Below are 17,924 nucleotides of genomic sequence, written 5' to 3'. Positions count from 1 at the left end.
CTGGTCGTCCACCTGAATCCCGTGAAGCTCGGGGTGTGGGCGGCCAAGGTGATCCGACAGGGAGTCGAGGTCATGCTCGAAGATCAAGCTTCCTCCGTTTCCAAGCTGATAGAACTTGGTGTTGAGGGGTTCATTCGGCTCCATCTGAAAGAGAATTGGATGAGTAAGTTAGAGAGTGCAAAGTGTGGCAAGGTTTTAAGTTGATTTAAAAAAGATAGACATGATCAAATTTTGGCAAAGTCTCGAAGGCAAGAGTGTAGTAAATTTTCATAAATAAGTCCTTTCATTTGATTTCAAAGTTAAATTTTTCAGAACGCCCATTCTAACTAAGGTCTTCTAAGGTCAAACAATGGCTCTGATACCAACTTGTCAACACCCGGATTTTTAAGTCCGAATGCCTATTATGTCATACATCGCAATCCCAGGAATATTGTTGTTGCGAGGCATAATAGTTAAGTATCACAGTCATCATTCATTACAACCCATAAGTCTTACAAATTGGAATCACATGATCCATATTACACGAATAGTTGATCTATTGATCAACGAACAAACACAAGTTCATAGTTCAACATAGCGGAAGCGTAAGATACAAGGACTCTCTAGTCCACAGGCCAACGCTTGACGTCGGAAAGCGCTTAGTTGTTGTAGGCGTCCTGCTGGTCATCTCCTTGTTCATCTTCATACTCTGGCCATTTGAATAGCCAGGGACAAAGCCGTGAGTACGTTGAGTACTCGCAAACTAATTCAAGAAAAAGTGCTAGACATTCCAGTAGGGTTTGCTAAGCTCTAGTTTATTTGCATAAAGCTAGTTTTGGTTCACAAAGTTTTGAGAAAAACTTATTCAAGTGCTAACTAACCCAAGGGGGAACATTAGTGTCATTCCCACCATTCCAGTGGTGATTTCAATTCAATTCACCACAAGTCAATTCACCATCACCTTTCAACATCATTTTCAAAGATATGACATCGGAAACTGTATGGCCTTTCCAACCGTCCGTAACCGTGGACGCGGCTATTCGAATAGGTTTACACTCTGCAGAGGGTGCACACTTGTGCCACAGCATTGGATGTCATCCGTCGGGATGTCCCCGAATAATCGTAACACAGTACGCGGATCATCAACCATAACCTTTCACTTACGAATCCTAGTATGAGCACCTCTCCCCATGAGCTTGGCCTCCCAGTGAAGACAGTCAGTCAGCCTGGGAACTGCACAGGGCTTGGGCCGGACATTCACCTCATTTCGCATCATATCATATTGTTTCTTTTGTGGTAGAGGCAGCTTTCGGCATAACCCCGATGACGCTTGTTTAGAGGGAACCCATACTAAGACGCATAAACTTCCAGTTAAGCCCTACCCATAATCAGGTATTGTGGGGGTACTTGAGAATTGGAAAGGTATCGCATTCAAACCCACATCATGTTTTATCAAAAATCACCATCTTCTCTTGGTCATATTCACCTTCAAAACTCATTCAATGGAATGCATCTTCATTCCAAGGTTTAAAAATCCTTTCAAAATCACAAAGTTCCCATCTAGAGTAGTTAAGGTTAGTTCATTAGCACTAGCTCTAATTCATGAGAGGTGCTACCTTGCTTTGCTTGGAAAGGCTAACTCCCTACTCTAAAAACCACTTGTATTTTGACCAAAGTTAACTATAAAAGGAAAATCATTTGGAAAACAAGTAAAAACTTGGGATGGGTTCACATAAGAAAAGGTACGACATGGTGCCTTGCCCCAAGGGGCTTTGCACTTGGCAAGAATAAAAGCTTGCATAGTAATTTAGCTTGCCTTGGTAGTTCTCAAACTGTTCCTCTTCCTCCTCCTGGTAGCAACCTTCTTCTTCGGCGTACTCTCCGGTGCTACCGTCTAAATTTGGAATACGAGTATAATTACTCACTAATTCCATGGCTATTCCACACATCACAAATAAACACACAAACTACTCTATGCACACACATAAATAAACTAGGGTGCATGGGTTGTGGGATTTAAATAGGATTTGTATTCTATATGTAAATGATAGTTTCCATAGGGTTCTTGAGAAATAATTTCCTCTCATTGAAATCTTCTTAAGATTTAATTTCTCCAACAATCATGGATGAACTCATCTTGACCTAGATCAAATGTTCATCATCATCATCATTTGGGAGAATGATTTAAATGAGGTGGATCACCTCATACCATTTAAATAACTCTACCTTTGATTTAAATCTCAAGAAATTCATATAAGAGAGTTTGGAACCAGGGGTCCAAACATCCCATGAATTCATGTGAGACAAGTTTAAATGAAGTGTAAGACTTCACACAATTTAACTTTAATAGTTTTGGATAATATCAACTAGTTAAACTAGTCAAAATATCCATTCATTAAACCATGGCATGATCATGCAAAGTGACCACACCATTTTATTGCATAAACAATTAGTGTAAGTCAAAAGTGAGCTATTAGAGTTGGAATTAACTTAATATCTATTTTGGTTGATTTTTAAGAATTATTTGAATAGGGAAAAGTCCCTGGCTTGTTATTTTTGTCACATTAATTCTACAAAGAATTTGACCCTGAGGCCAGTGGCATTGGATAGAGAATTTCAGTGGCTTTCCAACAATATCAAATTCACTAAATTTGGTTTAGCCAATTGGAAACTATTTAATTTCAAAGTTTGGGCAGTATTGAAAATGTTTGGAAAATGTTTAAAACGAATTTGAATTAAACAGGCCGGCGGGAAAAGCTAACGGGCTGAAATGGTTTAAACAGGCCCAAGGCCAGCCCACCACGCGTCTGTGCCCGCGTGGGCTGCCTGACAGGGGGTCCCGCATGTCAGCGGCGTTTAAACGCCCGAAGCGGTACGGGCGGCGACGTGGAGCGTAGGATTAGAGAGGGATCTAACGGCTGAGGTGCATCGTCTCGCCGGCGAGAGAGAGGTTCGCCGGCGGCTCGGGTAGGGGGTGGGAGAGCTAACCAGGGCTCCCGCGGTGGCTGGCAGTGTGCGTGATGTCGATGTGGACGACGGCGAAGCTCCTGGCACCGGCGGCGTCTCCTGGATCGGCTCCAATCGACGGCGGCGAGGTGCGGTACTGGCGGGCTCCGGGCTTCAAATTGGAGCAACTCCGGCAAGAATCGAGCGAGTGGTTGGGTGGAGGAGAAGCAGTGGAGGGTGGTGAACGTGGTGGTGTGCTCAGCTTCGTCCAGGGAACGCGGTATTTATAGATGGCCAAGGGTGCGGCTTGGCCGTGAAGAAGTCGACCATGGCGCGGCGTCTACGGTGAGCGGTCGAGCTAGGCGAGGGTGCTACGGTGTTCTCCTCGTCCAGGCGAATCTGTAGGTGGTGATGGCACGGTCGGGTGGCGTCTGTGGGCGAAGCATTGCTTCCGTGTCTGCCGTGCTGGTCGCGGGATCGCGTTGTCATCTCCGGCGACGGCGGCCACGGGTCGGGGTCGAGAGCATGTCTGGTGGTTGCGTGGCGACGCGGCGATACTCAACGGCTGGTCAGCGAGTCCAGGGCGTGCTTGTGGTGACGGCGCGGCGCGTGGCCAGTGTGTGCCCGCGGCGTGCACACGCGCGACGTGCGCGGCGTCCAGGGCGCCATGGACGCGAGCTGGTCTCGGCGTTGTCGAGCTCCTCCTCGACCAGGGCTGTGCTAGGCGAGGCTAGGCAGTGTGGTGGCGTGCTGTGGCGAGGGGGGCCAAGGTTGGCAAGCAATGGAGAGAGGGGGAGGCTCGGCATGGTGATGTCATGGCCGGCATGGCCATGCCATGCAATCTAGCTCCTCCTCATTAGCTCCACTATGCTTCCCTTAGGGTTAGAGGGGGCAGGGGAACAATGTAGTGTAGCTTTGGTTTGAAAAATGTGAGGTAGATCACTATTTGCAATAGTGTGTGAATAGGGTTCAAAATTGGAAAATACAAAAATATCAAAAATGGAAATAATGCAAAAGGTGAATGTTTGTGAAATGTGAGTGTTGAGATAAGTTGTATTTGACCAGAGATGAGTTGAGGTGGTGGTGGAAAAATTGGATTTCAAAAATGGCCCAAAATGGCTAAGTGAAGATTGTTGAACTTATTATAAAGTTGCCACTTTGGGTGAGCATAGCTAGTGATCAAAGATGAATTTGGCAGGGTGGTCTTCATCAAAGTTGTTCACCTTGATGTTGACTTTGAAATGGTGCAAGGAGTTAGCAAAGAATGGTTTGGGAAAATTGAATTGCAGGGGCTCAAAGTGGTGATCAGACTGAAATTGGCAGATTTGGTCATCATCACATGTGAGTGGGAAAAGTGTTGGAAATTCATTTGAATGGTGAACCCTTGATTCCAAAAGTTGTAATAAGTGTTTCACAACATTATTCAACTAATGGTGAAGACCAAATAGGTCTAGGGTTAAAATTTCGAAAAATGCCATAGAGCATATGTGAGGGTTTTTAGGGTTTTTCAATTATGGGAATTTCTTCCACTTTGATTTATTTGGTTGGTGATCTTCACATGATCACTCTAGGGTTTTAGAGCATCACAAATACAAGTAATAACAATCATCATGGCATATCACTCAAATGCACAAGTCCTATGCATGGTACTATATGCAAAAGAAAAGTTTTTGTTGGTTTGAAAATTTGTTTTTCTGGAAATCTTCTAACTTTCTTTTTTTATTGAAATTTGGGGTGTTACAGGAAGCGCATTGGTGGCGCTGTACGGTTTTACACGACAACAAGAGGGGACAGGATCTTTTTTGCTGAGGGAGGAGATTTTTCGGACAAGCTTTTCTAAGTCCTTGACCTCTAAATCCGCTGACAACCGATCTACGTCCTTGTCGCCAGCGTACTTCCAGAGAGGGTATTTGCGAGCTTGAAGAGGCTGCACCCTGGTTCTAAGAAAATACGCTGTGATCTGAATACCTGACAGCTCCTTGCCGCGAGTATTTTGCAACTCATGGATACGAGCCATCAGGTCCTCTGTCGACGCTTTTTCTTCTTCGGTAGCCTCTGCATCCCAGGAGCGGCGGCGAAGGATTTTCTCGGCACCAACGAAGGGAGGGATGTTGTCTTCAGCACATCCATGGTTTTCTTCCTGAATGTACAACCACTTCTTGCGCCACCCTTGAACCGAGTCAGGGAGTTTGACGTCGAAGTAGTCGACCGTGGGGCGAACAGAAATAACAACGCCGCCTATATTATAGGCGATGTTGGGAGAGCCATTACGGCGACAAAAGAAAATGCGCTTCCATAGCGCCCAGTTAGGCTGGATGCCAAGGAAGGCCTCGCAGAGAGTGATGAAAATGGAGATGTGGAGGATAGAATTTGGCGTGAGGTGGTGAAGTTGCAGACCATAAACGAAAAGCAGTCCGCGGAGGAAAGGATGAATGGGGGCGGAGAGACCACGGATGAGATGGTCGATGAAACTTACCCGATACCCCATTGGAGGGGTTGGGTAGCTTTCTTCACTAGGGAAGCAGAGCGCTTTCGGCTTCTTGCTGATCCCCAGCTTCTTCAGGAGATTGATGTCCTGAGTGGAAATCTTGGACCTTTCCCACTCCGCGGCTCCCAGATCCACGGCAGCCATTGATGATTCCGGCGTGCTGTGCTTGATCAACCGACGCGGTGGCATCAACAATGGCGCAGGAATGCAGCTTGGAGAAGATGAGCTTAGGGAATTGTGGAGCGCAGGAGGAGGTTTTGCAGAGGAGAGCAGGAGAACGGCGCGAGCGGAAGTGCTCGAGGAGGAAGAAGGAGATCTTATATAAAGGTGCGGCGAAGCGACGGACCGTTGGATGGGAAAAGTGTGCGGCAGATGATAGCCACGTAAAAACAAGGGTAAAAAAGTATTTTAACATTGGAGAAGTTACGGTACGTGCGCCAGAAAAAGCGGAGGACGTGTGTCCCCCACTTGCACGATGTGTCAAGATAGTGGATAAATTGGGCCCGCAAGGCAGTGGGAGAAGACTTGTCGTGATTTTCGGATTTGCAGTCGTGGCTATCGTCAGCAATAGCGTCACCTTGGCGGAAGAAAAAATTCGCCTCAACAGCTTCATAAAAGGCGACATGGAAAATATTTGTGAGCTTTTGATCAAATACAAGTTTTTGATCAAATGCTCGGGGGCTACTTTAAAAACATGAAAAGATCAAGAAAGACAAAATAGAAATGACATGAGCCTATGATCAAATACAAATATTTGTTCATAGCCTCGGGGGCTACTCCCATCGGGAGCGCTGTTCGCGCACCCGAGAAATTGTAAAACTTCGGGAGAGAAGGAAAATATAGCGGCATAAGACGTGGAGCCTACACCCAAGCACAAGTCCTTAGCTGTAGCCTCGGGGGCTACTCCCATCGGGAACGCTGTTCGCGTGCCCGATGAAATTATAAAAAAGAAGAAGAAAGAAAGAATGAAAAGAAGAAAGATAGAAGAGCAAAAGAATATATTTCGAGTTATAAATAACTCTGCATATACTCCCATCGGGAAAGCAATATAAGTCATCTTTGACTCGATAAAATGTGCCATTCCAACAGCCGAATAAGCACTCGACAATATATTCTCAGAACGCCAAAGTTGCGATCAATTTCTGAATGCCGCAAATTTGCGAAGGTAAGACCCCAGATCCGTTCTGTGTGGCGTGGCGCCGTCTCTGACATCGGTTTGCTACTTTTATCCGTATCAATAGATACGAAGAAAAATCCTAACGGACGCGTTAGGTACCCGATAAATTTTACTGTGACTCGACAGAATGGTAAGACCTTAAGCGGCACCTGTCGAAGTTTACACCAGTATCCCAAGATCATGTCCAGGGACGTGATCTTGAAGTAGGTTTTTGCGGATTGCCACTAGAGCAGTTAACTAGTACCTGATCCGTCAGATGAACTAGCCCCAACTACCATTATCCCTGTACAATATAGAAATTTATGTGAAGAAATATAGAAAAGTTAAAGTTGTCGAATAAAAATAAACAGTGGAGATTTTCCCTGACTCTACGATTCAAGAAAAATCTCGGGGGCTACTGACATAGGCATTCCAAATGGGCCTGCCAAAGATGGTACCCGGGGTTTATTGAAGGCCCACTACCCGAAGAATAAGAAGATTCGGAAGCCCAAGATATTATTAAGGAAAGCTAGAGTTGTAATAGGAAGCATTATTTGTAATCTTGCGGGATGAGTTAGAAACCTTCCCGGACTCTGTAACTTGTACAACACGAATCCCTCGGCTCCGCCTCCTATATAAGGGGGAGTCGAGGGACGAAGAAATCATCAAATCATTGTCTCTTAAACCCTAGTTTTCGTAATCGTCGAGTACTTTTCGGCTGAAACCTTCGAGATGTACTTGCTCTCTACTTCCAACTAAACCCTAGTCTACAACCCGTAGGCATTGACAAGTTAATACCTTGTCAAAGTGAGACACCTATTTTTAGACAGAAGAAATAGAAACTCGAATAGAATTTTACTTTATCAATCACATGATTGAACGACCGATGGTGCAAGCTCTAGTGGCATCTTTTGACTATCGATGAATGAAATTTCCAATTTAAATTTTAGGATTCAAGATGGTATGACTTTTCTATTCTATGTTTTCATATTTAGAGTCACACATATAAAAGGCACACTTAATAATCATGCACGGATTACACCACACAACTACATCGCACACCACTAGAACCGGATATAAATTTTTGAACAAAAAGATGTAACTAATCTTTACCTACTAATAAAGGAAGGAAGGTTTCTCCCCTTTATTTTCGTCCGTTTTAGCATTGCCCCCAAGTTTCAGTGCAAATTACATGCACTGTCACCGCTAAGTCAACGAAACGGTTCGTTGTACCAGCGTGTATCGGGCGGGGAACACCTCACGCTCCCGTCCCTGGCGGCATTCACGGCCTGCTCCGGTCCATCGTGCTATTGTTCAATTAAAAGTCAGGAGAAGCCGAGATGGGCCCGTGAACCTTGGCCCAGCCCCGCCAGATATTATGGCCGAACGTGTAGATTGCAGGCTTCACCCCAAGTCAAATCAGCGGCAGCCAACAAGATCTGGTACGGTTTAGTCCCACCTTGCTTCTTTACATCTGCTTCTACCAGTTTATATACGTTTGCGAGTTCGTTGAGTACCAGCGAGCCATCTCGGGAATCAACAAGCAATGACACCATTGTTTGGTCTGGAAATAAATATGGTTGCCTAACTAAATCGGAAGGTTTGCCTTAAACGGAAAGGAAGCTTCAAGCTTGACATGCATGAAAGGAGGACTTTGCACGGCTGTAATTAAAAGAGACTGTGGAAATTATAAAGGAAAAAAATCGAATCTCAGATTTGCCTCTTCTTGGATGGAGGCATGTGGTGAACTCGGGCCCTTTACGATTGGCTGCCCCTCTATTTTCTAAAATATTTTTTTACAAAACTAATTCCAAGTTTTTACCTCAAAAAAAATTAATTCCAAGTTTTTCTTATACTCTATTTTCTAAAATATTTTTTTACAAAACTAATTCCAAGTTTTTACCTCAAAAAAAATAATTCCAAGTTTTTCTTATACTGTAAGAATGCAAGCTTTATTTTTAAACATCAATAAAAGGATGAAGAATTATTAAACTTTTAAGATAACTTTAGGCAGAATATAAAAATGAGGAAATCAGCGATATGAAAGTACCGATTCTTAGGAAAACTATAGGCCGGCGCACCGACCCCTATCAATCGGTTAAATAAAATTCCGGTCATGCCTTTCATCCAAAGCGGCAACATTTTTCGGCAGCAACATCAGCTAGCTAATGGCAGAGCGGAGAAAAAATAAATTACAAATATCTTGGAACATTGTTATCAAGGCACGAGTGTGATTAAACTCAACGAAATAGTTTAACATGAAAATGTATAAGAAAGATGTGTTTGTGCTGAAAATTTGAAATTCGTAATAACAAGATGTAATTATCTTTCTCAATACATGGCTCGAACATGCGATCCACCCGTAGCAACGCACGGGCAATTGTGCTAGTGTATACTGAAATATGGTTCCAAAGCTCTAGACACATTCCTCGTTTGACCTCTTTGTTGGGTACGCCTTTCAGATACGCTGACGGCCTCATTGTCATTCCTTCTACTGTCTCCGCTTTCTTTTGTGAGAAAACGTATGCAGACATTATCCGCTTCTCACATTAGTAGACGCTACTTCCTGGCTCCACCAATGTAATCCCATCGTCTCCGAGTTCGAACTGCTTGGCCAGTCAGTCAATCGTCCCAACGATGTGCTCCTGCGCGCCCCTCCCCCACCCACCCTTCAAACCCGCTCCAAACCTAAACCCAAAGCTCACGGCCCCCGCCGCGCACGGGCCAACGCCGCCCCGCCGGGCCCTCGTGGCGCGCGCGGCCGCGCGGGACGACGCACCGGCGGCGCCGCCGTCCAGCTTCGACTTCCTCGCGCTGAAGCGGGAGCTCGAGGATGAGGCAGTGGTTGCTGTCGATGCGAAGGTGGGAGGTGGAGGAGAAGGGGTTGTGAACGAGGAAGATGGCGAGAGGGAGGCGAGGAGGATTGGCAGCGGCGGGAGGAGGACGAGGAGGCAGATGGCGAGGCGGTCGGGGCTGCTCGCGAAGCAGGTGATCAGCGTCAGCTCGGCGCGGAGCCTCGGGTTCGTGTCGCAGCTCTGGGTCGACCCCGCGTCGGTACGGGATATGCTCCTCCCCTGCACTTGTTTTTCTTAGACTCAACCCTGCACTTGTGTTCGTTTGCCCATGCTATCCGCTGTGAGGCTGTCACTTTGGCTAGTTCGCGAGTGTCGACTGCAAATTACGGTTCACATCCTTCTGTTTTGTTTCTGCATTTTGTATGGATGGCATGATATGCCATCACAACGCAATGCCTAAGGGCTCCTTTGATTCAAAGGATTTGCATAGGAATTGTGTAGGATTTGGTTCCTATGGGAAAATTTCCTATACATGTTGTTTGATTCATAGGAACATATCCTATAGGAAAAAATCCTATAGGAATCTTGTAGTGTAATTCCTATAGGAAAAAAACATTAGCTCATACCTCATGGAAAAATTCCTTTGCTACAATCAAACAAACTTCGGGCTCCTTTGATTTAAAGGATAGGAAAATCATAGGAATAGGAAAGGTATAGGATTGGAATGGCATGTCTACTTGAAACCTATAGGAAGATGAAGTTTGTTTGATTGTAGCAAAGGAATTTTTCCATGAGGTATGAGCTAATGCTTTTTTCCTATAGGAATTACACTACAAGATTCCTATAGGAATTTTTCCTATAGGATATGTTCCTATGAATCAAACAACATGTAAAGAAATTTTTCCCATAGGAACCAAATCCTACACAATTCCTATGCAAATCCTTTGAATCAAAGGAGCCCTTCATCTTCCTATTGGATTCAATTAGACATGTCATTTCAATCCTATACCTTTCCTATTCCTATGTTTTTCCTATCCTTTAAATCAAAGGAGGCCTTACTGTGTTTATCTATCAACGCCACCACGGGACACATTTTATACTGTTTTGGTTAGTCTCAAGTCTTAAGTGTGATATGTTTTGCGTTAACGGATAATGATCTAGCCTAATTTGTAGATTTGGGTATCTTTTTTTTCTTCGATTAGAACACATTTCATTTTTTTTCTTCGATAAGGGGGCATCCCCAGCCTCTGCATCAATCGATACATGCGGCTCAAGCACACATTTCATGGCTGCTAAGCGAACTTTTCCTGCATTATTTGAATTCTGCACTCATATGCCTGATCAACTACCTGTGGTCTGTGGATGTTTGCCGATAATAATGGCATAAACTGTGACATAAATAGGGTCCGTTTAGTATTGTGACTAGCGAGCGCTAAAAGAATTGGGCAGGAAACATGTGCATTCATCCATTATCATGCACATTCACCGAATTTTCGGTTTGGGCACCAAATCATTATGAAATTTTCGAAAGTATCCTTCAGAGGTTCAACTTCTAATTATAAATGTGTCAGAAGAAAGGAAGACAAAAAACTTTGTGAACTGTATCATTTGTCTTCTTTTCATTTATCACATGTCAGAATTTTCTCATTTCTGTTACTCTTAAAATTTTATACTACATAGGTGTACTGAACTGAGTACACAAAGGGTTTTTTTTGTCATGGTGATTTTTTGGCCGAACTGAAAGGGAGTGCATTGGATATGATGATATGTTGCTATGAGTATAAGATACATGACTGTATAAAGGCATCTTGCTAATAATGTACATCCTCTGTTCCATTTAGTATGCCAAAACATACTACATTATGGAACAGAGGGAGTACATCTTAGCGCAAGTTCTGATGTGGTCTTCAGATCTCCCTATGTTCAGCGCTAGCACTAGGGAGGGTGATAGGTTGTGTTTGACCGGATATGCTAGATAAGGAGGATGCAAGGAATGGACACCACCTGTTAGGAACGCAGCTACGAAAAAGGGCTTTCTGTTCAGATTTTTAGCCTAGGGTAGTAGGGTGTCTAACAAGGCTTCACCGTTCATCTTCTCCTGTAAACCATTTTTTCAACTAGAATTCACACCGCAGGTAAATCCAATTAGTCGCTCTGAGATTCCCGAGTACATATTTTTTCCTTATAGCAACTGGACAGCATTTTATTTTGCCATTGATGACTTACAAGCCCAGTGATCCTAGAGTGTCCTGATGTCAACTTATGCATGCGGGAATATGAACTTCTATGACAGAGCGTAGATTTAAAATCCGAATACATCATATTCATCTTAACACACCTCAGCTAGCGAAGCTCAGCATACTCACCTGCCAGCATCAATAATCAGTATTACCTGTGTTTTCTGGCCACATCCTGGAGCTGAGTTCCAATAGCCCTCAGTTTATGATTTGCACCTTCATTACAGAAAGAGCCCACAAGTATCTGAAGTAACTTACAAATATATTATTTGGTGTTGATGCATATCAATGAATATCACAATATTTATCCAATTATAATCAACTTGTAATAACACTGCTGCAGCAATGAGTACATCCCCAACCTTGTGGGTCCTATCACAATTTACAATCATAGATCAAATCTCGTATAAGTTTACTATCATAGACCACACTCGACCTTCATCTTATTTTTCTGAAGTAACCCCTTTTTAAAAAAATGAACCTTCCTTCTTTTAGGATTCACATGTTTTAAAAACATTTTCCTAGTAGTGAAATACCTCAGTCAGTCACCATAGTTGAACGATCTTTTATTCCGAGCAAGTCATTATCATATGCGCTAAATTCATGTGCTTTGCCGCAGATAGAAAAATACTACTGATCATGTTAAGCCACTGTTGTCAGTCACCATCTCAGTCTACGCCGCCGCGGCCATCTGAGTTCCACCCAGACCAACGTGTTTGCATTGTGCTCTGCGCCATTCTCTGTTAGGAGGTGGTCGAGTTAGTTTGTGGAAAAGCTTCAGTGTTGTCAGTTACTTTGCTTAATATTTATTGTTAGATGTTTCCTAGCTGTGTGACTGTGGGTAATAGAGGTGGGAAGCGTGGCTGAACTATGCCTCACCAACTCCTGTTTATAAGATAGGGACTTAATTTAGATAGTGTTAAGTTTCCTGGTAATAATAATTACGTAAGGCTAACTATGCCTCACCGCCTCTTCATGATTTTGTTCTATTTTGTTTTATCCAGTGGGCTGTTGCACTGGTTGAAGTGAGGCCAAGCTTGCTTTCAGGAGATGCTGAGAAATTCCTTTTTGAGGATATATATCAGGTTGAATATTCAAGAATGCTCGATTTGTTTTTCTATGCACCTTTATTCTTATTATCCACCTTGACATATGAAGTATATATTATTATCAATAGTGCAGCAGATACTTCAGTAATATTGATATGCAATGTACTAATTGATTTTGTAGGTTGGGGATGTTGTGCTTGTTGAGGATGAATCTGTGGTTGAGAACGAATTTAAGCTAGCTGGTCTGCACGGCTTGGTATGTTACCTTTCTAATTTCAAACAAGCTTTGATGTTTCAGTTTTTATTACATATTTCTAGCTAGAACATCAGCCTTAAAATGTGAAGTACTTCCTACATACAAAAATAGGTCGTTTTGTAAGTCTCATTTTCTCCACAAATGTCTGATCATTTCTAAGTATTCTTCCCATTATGCTCCATTATCATTAATCTCATGGATCAGTGAATCTACTTCCCAGTGTTCCTCATTGGAGAGTGAACACGGAAACTGAGAGAATAACTAGAACGCCTAGGAGCAAGACAAGGGAATTTAGGCTAATCCTTAATTCTTGTGCCCACGGTTAAAGTAACCTGCATTTTGTGGACCAGTTCGGGTAGAGTAGACGCTGAACTCTATTCAACACTATCTTATAATATTCGCTGAAAGTGTATCTTCGTTCCATATTTTCTTGGATCCCAAAACAAATTATTGATCTTAAGTTCTTGGCAATATGAGAAGAGATCAGTACTTGCTTTATTATTTACCATTCTAGAATGTTATTTTTAGGTTGGCTACAATGTTGTAACTTCCAGGCGGCGCAATGTCGGTAAGGTGAGTCTATCTGGTCTTTAAAGAGGTATAATCTGATTATCCGAGTAATTTCATTTCTCATTTTCATTTGAAGAATTTACTTTTATGGTTCTAAGCTACCTTTTTTTACTTCATCAGGTGCGAGGCTTCACCTTTAACATTAACTCAGGTGTTGTGGAGTCCCTTGAGCTTGATTCATTTGGGCTTACAATTGTCCCTGCTAGCCTGGTAATTGTACTGGAGATCTGCTTGTCATCTATTAGTGTTCTAGATCCTCCGCTTCTGTCTCAGTATAGCATCTATTTTCCTTACAGGTAAGCACGTACTGTTTGTTTGTCGAAGATGTGCTTGACATAGTTTCTGATACAATAGTGGTGCATGAAGATGCAGTCTCTCGTGTTCAGCGGTTGACACAGGTATTTCTGATACAACATTGGACATAAAAAAATATCTGGAGATCAGTTAAATCATGCTTGAAGCAACTTCCGTTTCAAAATTTTTTTTTTCCCGTTTCAAAAAAAATGCTTGAAGCAACAACCATGCTGAGTGAAAATAATCTAATTAAATTGTTAGGGCATCTGGGGCACACAAAATATTCAAGGGCCCGGAGATCAGATGGGCGAGTACAGTAGATATGGAAGGCGAAGATCTAGGCCTGTTAAGAAACAAAGTAGCCGGGGAAAGTCCGTGGGCCGAAATCTCCCTAGGAAAACGAAGGATCTGGAGGATGAGTGGGAACTGCCAATGGAATACTGACACAGAGACAACACTAGCTCTCTCCTCATCCTCTGGAACATTGCTGTCCCCGCTGTTGATGCTAGCGCTTTTTAGACCGCGGCAATAGGATATTGCCATGGCTGTACATATTGGAGGATCACGATCGAACAGTAAAGGAAATTGTTTGGCCATCTTTGGCATGCTCTGGCTTGGTGGGTTAGTGAAAAGAGAGTATTCCTGCCAACCTCCGACGTCCTGCTAGTTCTGGTACAAAAATGACTCCGTTTGTGGGGAGCGAGGGCCCTGGCAAGTTCATTCTGGCATGTAATGATGAAACCTCTTTTGACTTTCACTGACAGTATATGCGTGTAATCATGTAGTGATGTTACTACCAGTGGAGACTGGACTACTAGTACTACTAATAGTATAGCTCTAGCCAGAATGTCAAGATTCCTGGTTTTCTTTGTTCAAAAGAGAATAAACAGTTCGGTTTCTGAAAGGGAGGTTCAGTCTACTTCAACTACCACTATGCTCTTTTCTGTTTTCTGTTCCTCTTAAACTAGTAGTGAATGTCCATTTCCAAATCTCCAATAGTTGCGTGACCCGGACCCTGCTGACTGATGTGCTGTGGTTGACCCCTCACGTGTAGCATGCTGCGGAGCGACTGACGGCCGACCTCAACCGGACCCTACAATTTAGTCAGACGACCTACCCAGCTCACGGACGTCTCTTACCAGCGTGTCCCTAACTAAAACGCACGTACTGTACTTTTTTTTTTGTTTCAATCCGGGGTCTGTATCGATGAATTGGATGACAGCGTTGACGCAGTTGTCTCATCGGCACCGGACTCTGCTGGCCTTATTTATGACCCGACATCTGCAACAGCTCAACCCGACGGTGCGCATCAAAGATCACTCATCACCATATCAGAAAAGTTTAAATAATCACTCGTCAGTCATCACCATCTCAGAAAAGTTTAAAGAATCACTCATCACTGCTCAACAGTGCCGCTGCTCGAGCCGTTCACGGTTCACTGGATCCAGACGGGCTTCGCTGATCCACGGACTTTTTTCTCTCGATAAAGGACTTTATTACTTAAAGAAGCAATTACATCCAGCGTCTGCATAACCAGGATGCACACAGCCGTTTGTTGTCTCAAGTCTCAAGTGAAAAAAGATACATAAAGAAAACTAGGCGAGATACATATCAGAGCGATGAATCATATGCCGCCTAAGGTGTAGGTGGAGCTACTATCCGTAGACTATGCTGCCACCCATATGGGGAAAAATTATCCCTCGCCGTATCCTCCAACCGTGTACAGACCTCCGTAAATAGGTCTCGGTTCTCCACACGCTGAAGAGGTAACCACGAACGGAGAATACCTGTGCATCTGTAGATGACCTGCAACACAGAAGAATTTTTGTCATTAAAAATCTTGTCATTTCTACATAGCCAAAGCGCCCAGATAACTGCAAGCGCCCCCACCCTAAGAAGCAACTTAAACCTTGAATCAATACCATGAAGCCAATTGCCAAAGACATTGGCGACACTAGTCGGAGGATACAGGGTAGACGGTACTTGGATGACTGACCATATAGATCTCGCAAACTGGCACTGGAAGAATAGATGTTTGATGGTTTCATCATGATGACAAAAAACACACCGTGTATTTCCGTGCCAATTCCGCTTAACAAGATTGTCTTTGGTGAGAATAACCCCACGACGAAGATACCATCCAAAAATTTTGATTTTTAATTATCTTCATCTTCCAAATCTTCTTATTATTATCAACTGGTAAATCAGAAAGAAGGATCGCATTGTATAATGATTTTACAGAAAAAGAACCATCTACATGAAGATTCCATCTAAATTCATCTGGTTCTGGCGATAAATGAATATCTCCGAGCCGCTGAATTAGAGTATTCCATGCTGCTAGTCTTTGTCCAAGTAAAACCCGTCTGAACGTCACATTCAGAGGTGAAGTAGCCATTGCAGTTGCAATGGTATCACCTTGGCGACGAGCAATTCTATACAAAGCGGGATACTGTTCACTTAAGGGTGCATTGTCTAGCCAAGCATCTTCCCAGAACCGTATCTGTGCTCCGTTCCTAATCGAGAAAGTCCCATGTCGAAAAAAGGTATTTTTTGTCGCCATAAGACTAGCCCAGAAGTGTGAATCCCCAGGTTTCCAAACCACTTGGGATAATATCTTCGAGCCAATATACTTACTCGGGTAAATGCGTGATGCGTTTCGCGCCATCTCATTCTCTTAGTCTTAACCGATCGAAGTGGTAATGTTCGTGTCTTCGAAACTATGGTGAAGTCGCGTTCTTTTCTTCATCAAAGTCGCATATGTTTTTGACTACGGCAGTGTTTGGTTTAGTCGACCGACCAAGTCACTGAGGGGAGGCAGAGGAAGACGAGAAGAATCGTGGATATGGATGAGAATTGACAATCGGACAACCGGTATGTGGGCTCTCTGTTCTAGAAGTAGCCGTCCATATGATCAGAGCTCACCTACACCCTGATTTCTCACCTACCTCCAGATTTCTCCCCAACCACATTATCAGTTGTAGCAGGATCGGTCACAGACTCACAGTGACCTTTCCCAGTTGCATCCTGTGGGCGGTGGCCATTAGCCGCCCGCTGAGATCGCAGAGTGCTTCTTGAGTGCCAAACCAGCCGTGTGATGAAAGAAACAACGCTAGTACCTCTGTGGCTCTGTGCTATGTTACGTGTCGTTTAAAATCTGAATCGCTAAATGAACGTTACTAACATTCATAATGGCTAGATTGCTAATAAGTGATCCTTCATGTATCTGGGTTTTTAACCTTCAGGTTGTGTCAATTCTCAGATTGCCCAAATCGTACTTTTACTCCTCACGCCTCACTTAATCTAATGTGTTATATACGACTCGAACTAAATGAGAATATAGATAATGGGTGTCATAACCTTGCTGAAGGCGTTGGCGATGAAGCTCGCGTTCGTGGCCAAATCACTCCCGGAGAATTCGTGGGGGAGACTTGTATAGGATCACTCCATTAGGTGGGATCGTAGGATCAACTCACAAAATTCATTCATAGAAATTGCAAAAGAATCTGAAATTTGTACACATACCTACCGGTTGTATCTACAACTCAAAAAAAAAATCAGCTCAAAAGTTCATCTACAGGTAGAGAAACAAAAAAAAAACTACTGTAAATAGTGTCAGTTTTAGGTGAACATGATTTCACACCGTTTACATGTAAGATTTGTCTTTTTTTGGTTCTCTAAGTGTAGGTTGAATTTGAAGCTGAGATTTTTAGAGGTTGCATATATAGGACAGAAGTTGGGTGTCAATTTTTTCTAGAATATTCGAACATGTTGGGTCTGTTCAAACAAATTGATCTCACATATCGTATGTAAAGTGAGATCCCATCCAAGTTGCCCCTGGGAATCCGTAGACCTGTTTCAGGTCGAACATTTGCAACACTTGGCGCCGCTCTCATCCTTGGAGGAACAATGTGAGACTTGGACCAATACCTAGGCAATCTTCGGGTTGGGCTAGGATTCGAGCCAAGCCTAACAAAGATCAACGAAATAACCCAGACCCGGCCCGGCCCAACCATCGAGCCTAACTCTCAGGCACAAGCCCAGCCCATCACTGCAAAAGCCCACCGGGCCTTAGGCTAGGCCTCTTCCCTATTTCACACATTTCCCAAGCTAGAGGGATTGGGCCTGAATCTTTGGCCCAATCCTAGCCCGCCCAA

General features: G+C 43.5%; 1 protein-coding gene across 1 annotated transcript; it reads left to right on the top strand.

Annotated features, from left to right (window-relative positions):
• The first annotated feature begins 9,303 nt into the window (after positions 1 to 9,303).
• On the top strand, positions 9,304 to 14,701 carry LOC127294928 (uncharacterized). Its single transcript, XM_051324834.2, has 7 exons — positions 9,304 to 9,623; positions 12,606 to 12,686; positions 12,832 to 12,906; positions 13,435 to 13,479; positions 13,597 to 13,686; positions 13,773 to 13,874; positions 14,032 to 14,701. The coding sequence occupies exons 1-7, from the start codon at positions 9,525 to 9,527 to the stop codon at positions 14,212 to 14,214; spliced, it is 675 nt and encodes a 224-aa protein (XP_051180794.2). The 5' UTR covers positions 9,304 to 9,524; the 3' UTR covers positions 14,215 to 14,701.
• The last annotated feature ends 3,223 nt before the right edge of the window (positions 14,702 to 17,924 follow it).

This window comes from Lolium perenne, chromosome 4 (assembly GCF_019359855.2).
Source record: "Lolium perenne isolate Kyuss_39 chromosome 4, Kyuss_2.0, whole genome shotgun sequence".
In the NCBI taxonomy this organism is placed as follows: domain Eukaryota; kingdom Viridiplantae; phylum Streptophyta; class Magnoliopsida; order Poales; family Poaceae; genus Lolium; species Lolium perenne.
This window is presented reverse-complemented; position numbering and strand designations above follow the sequence as displayed.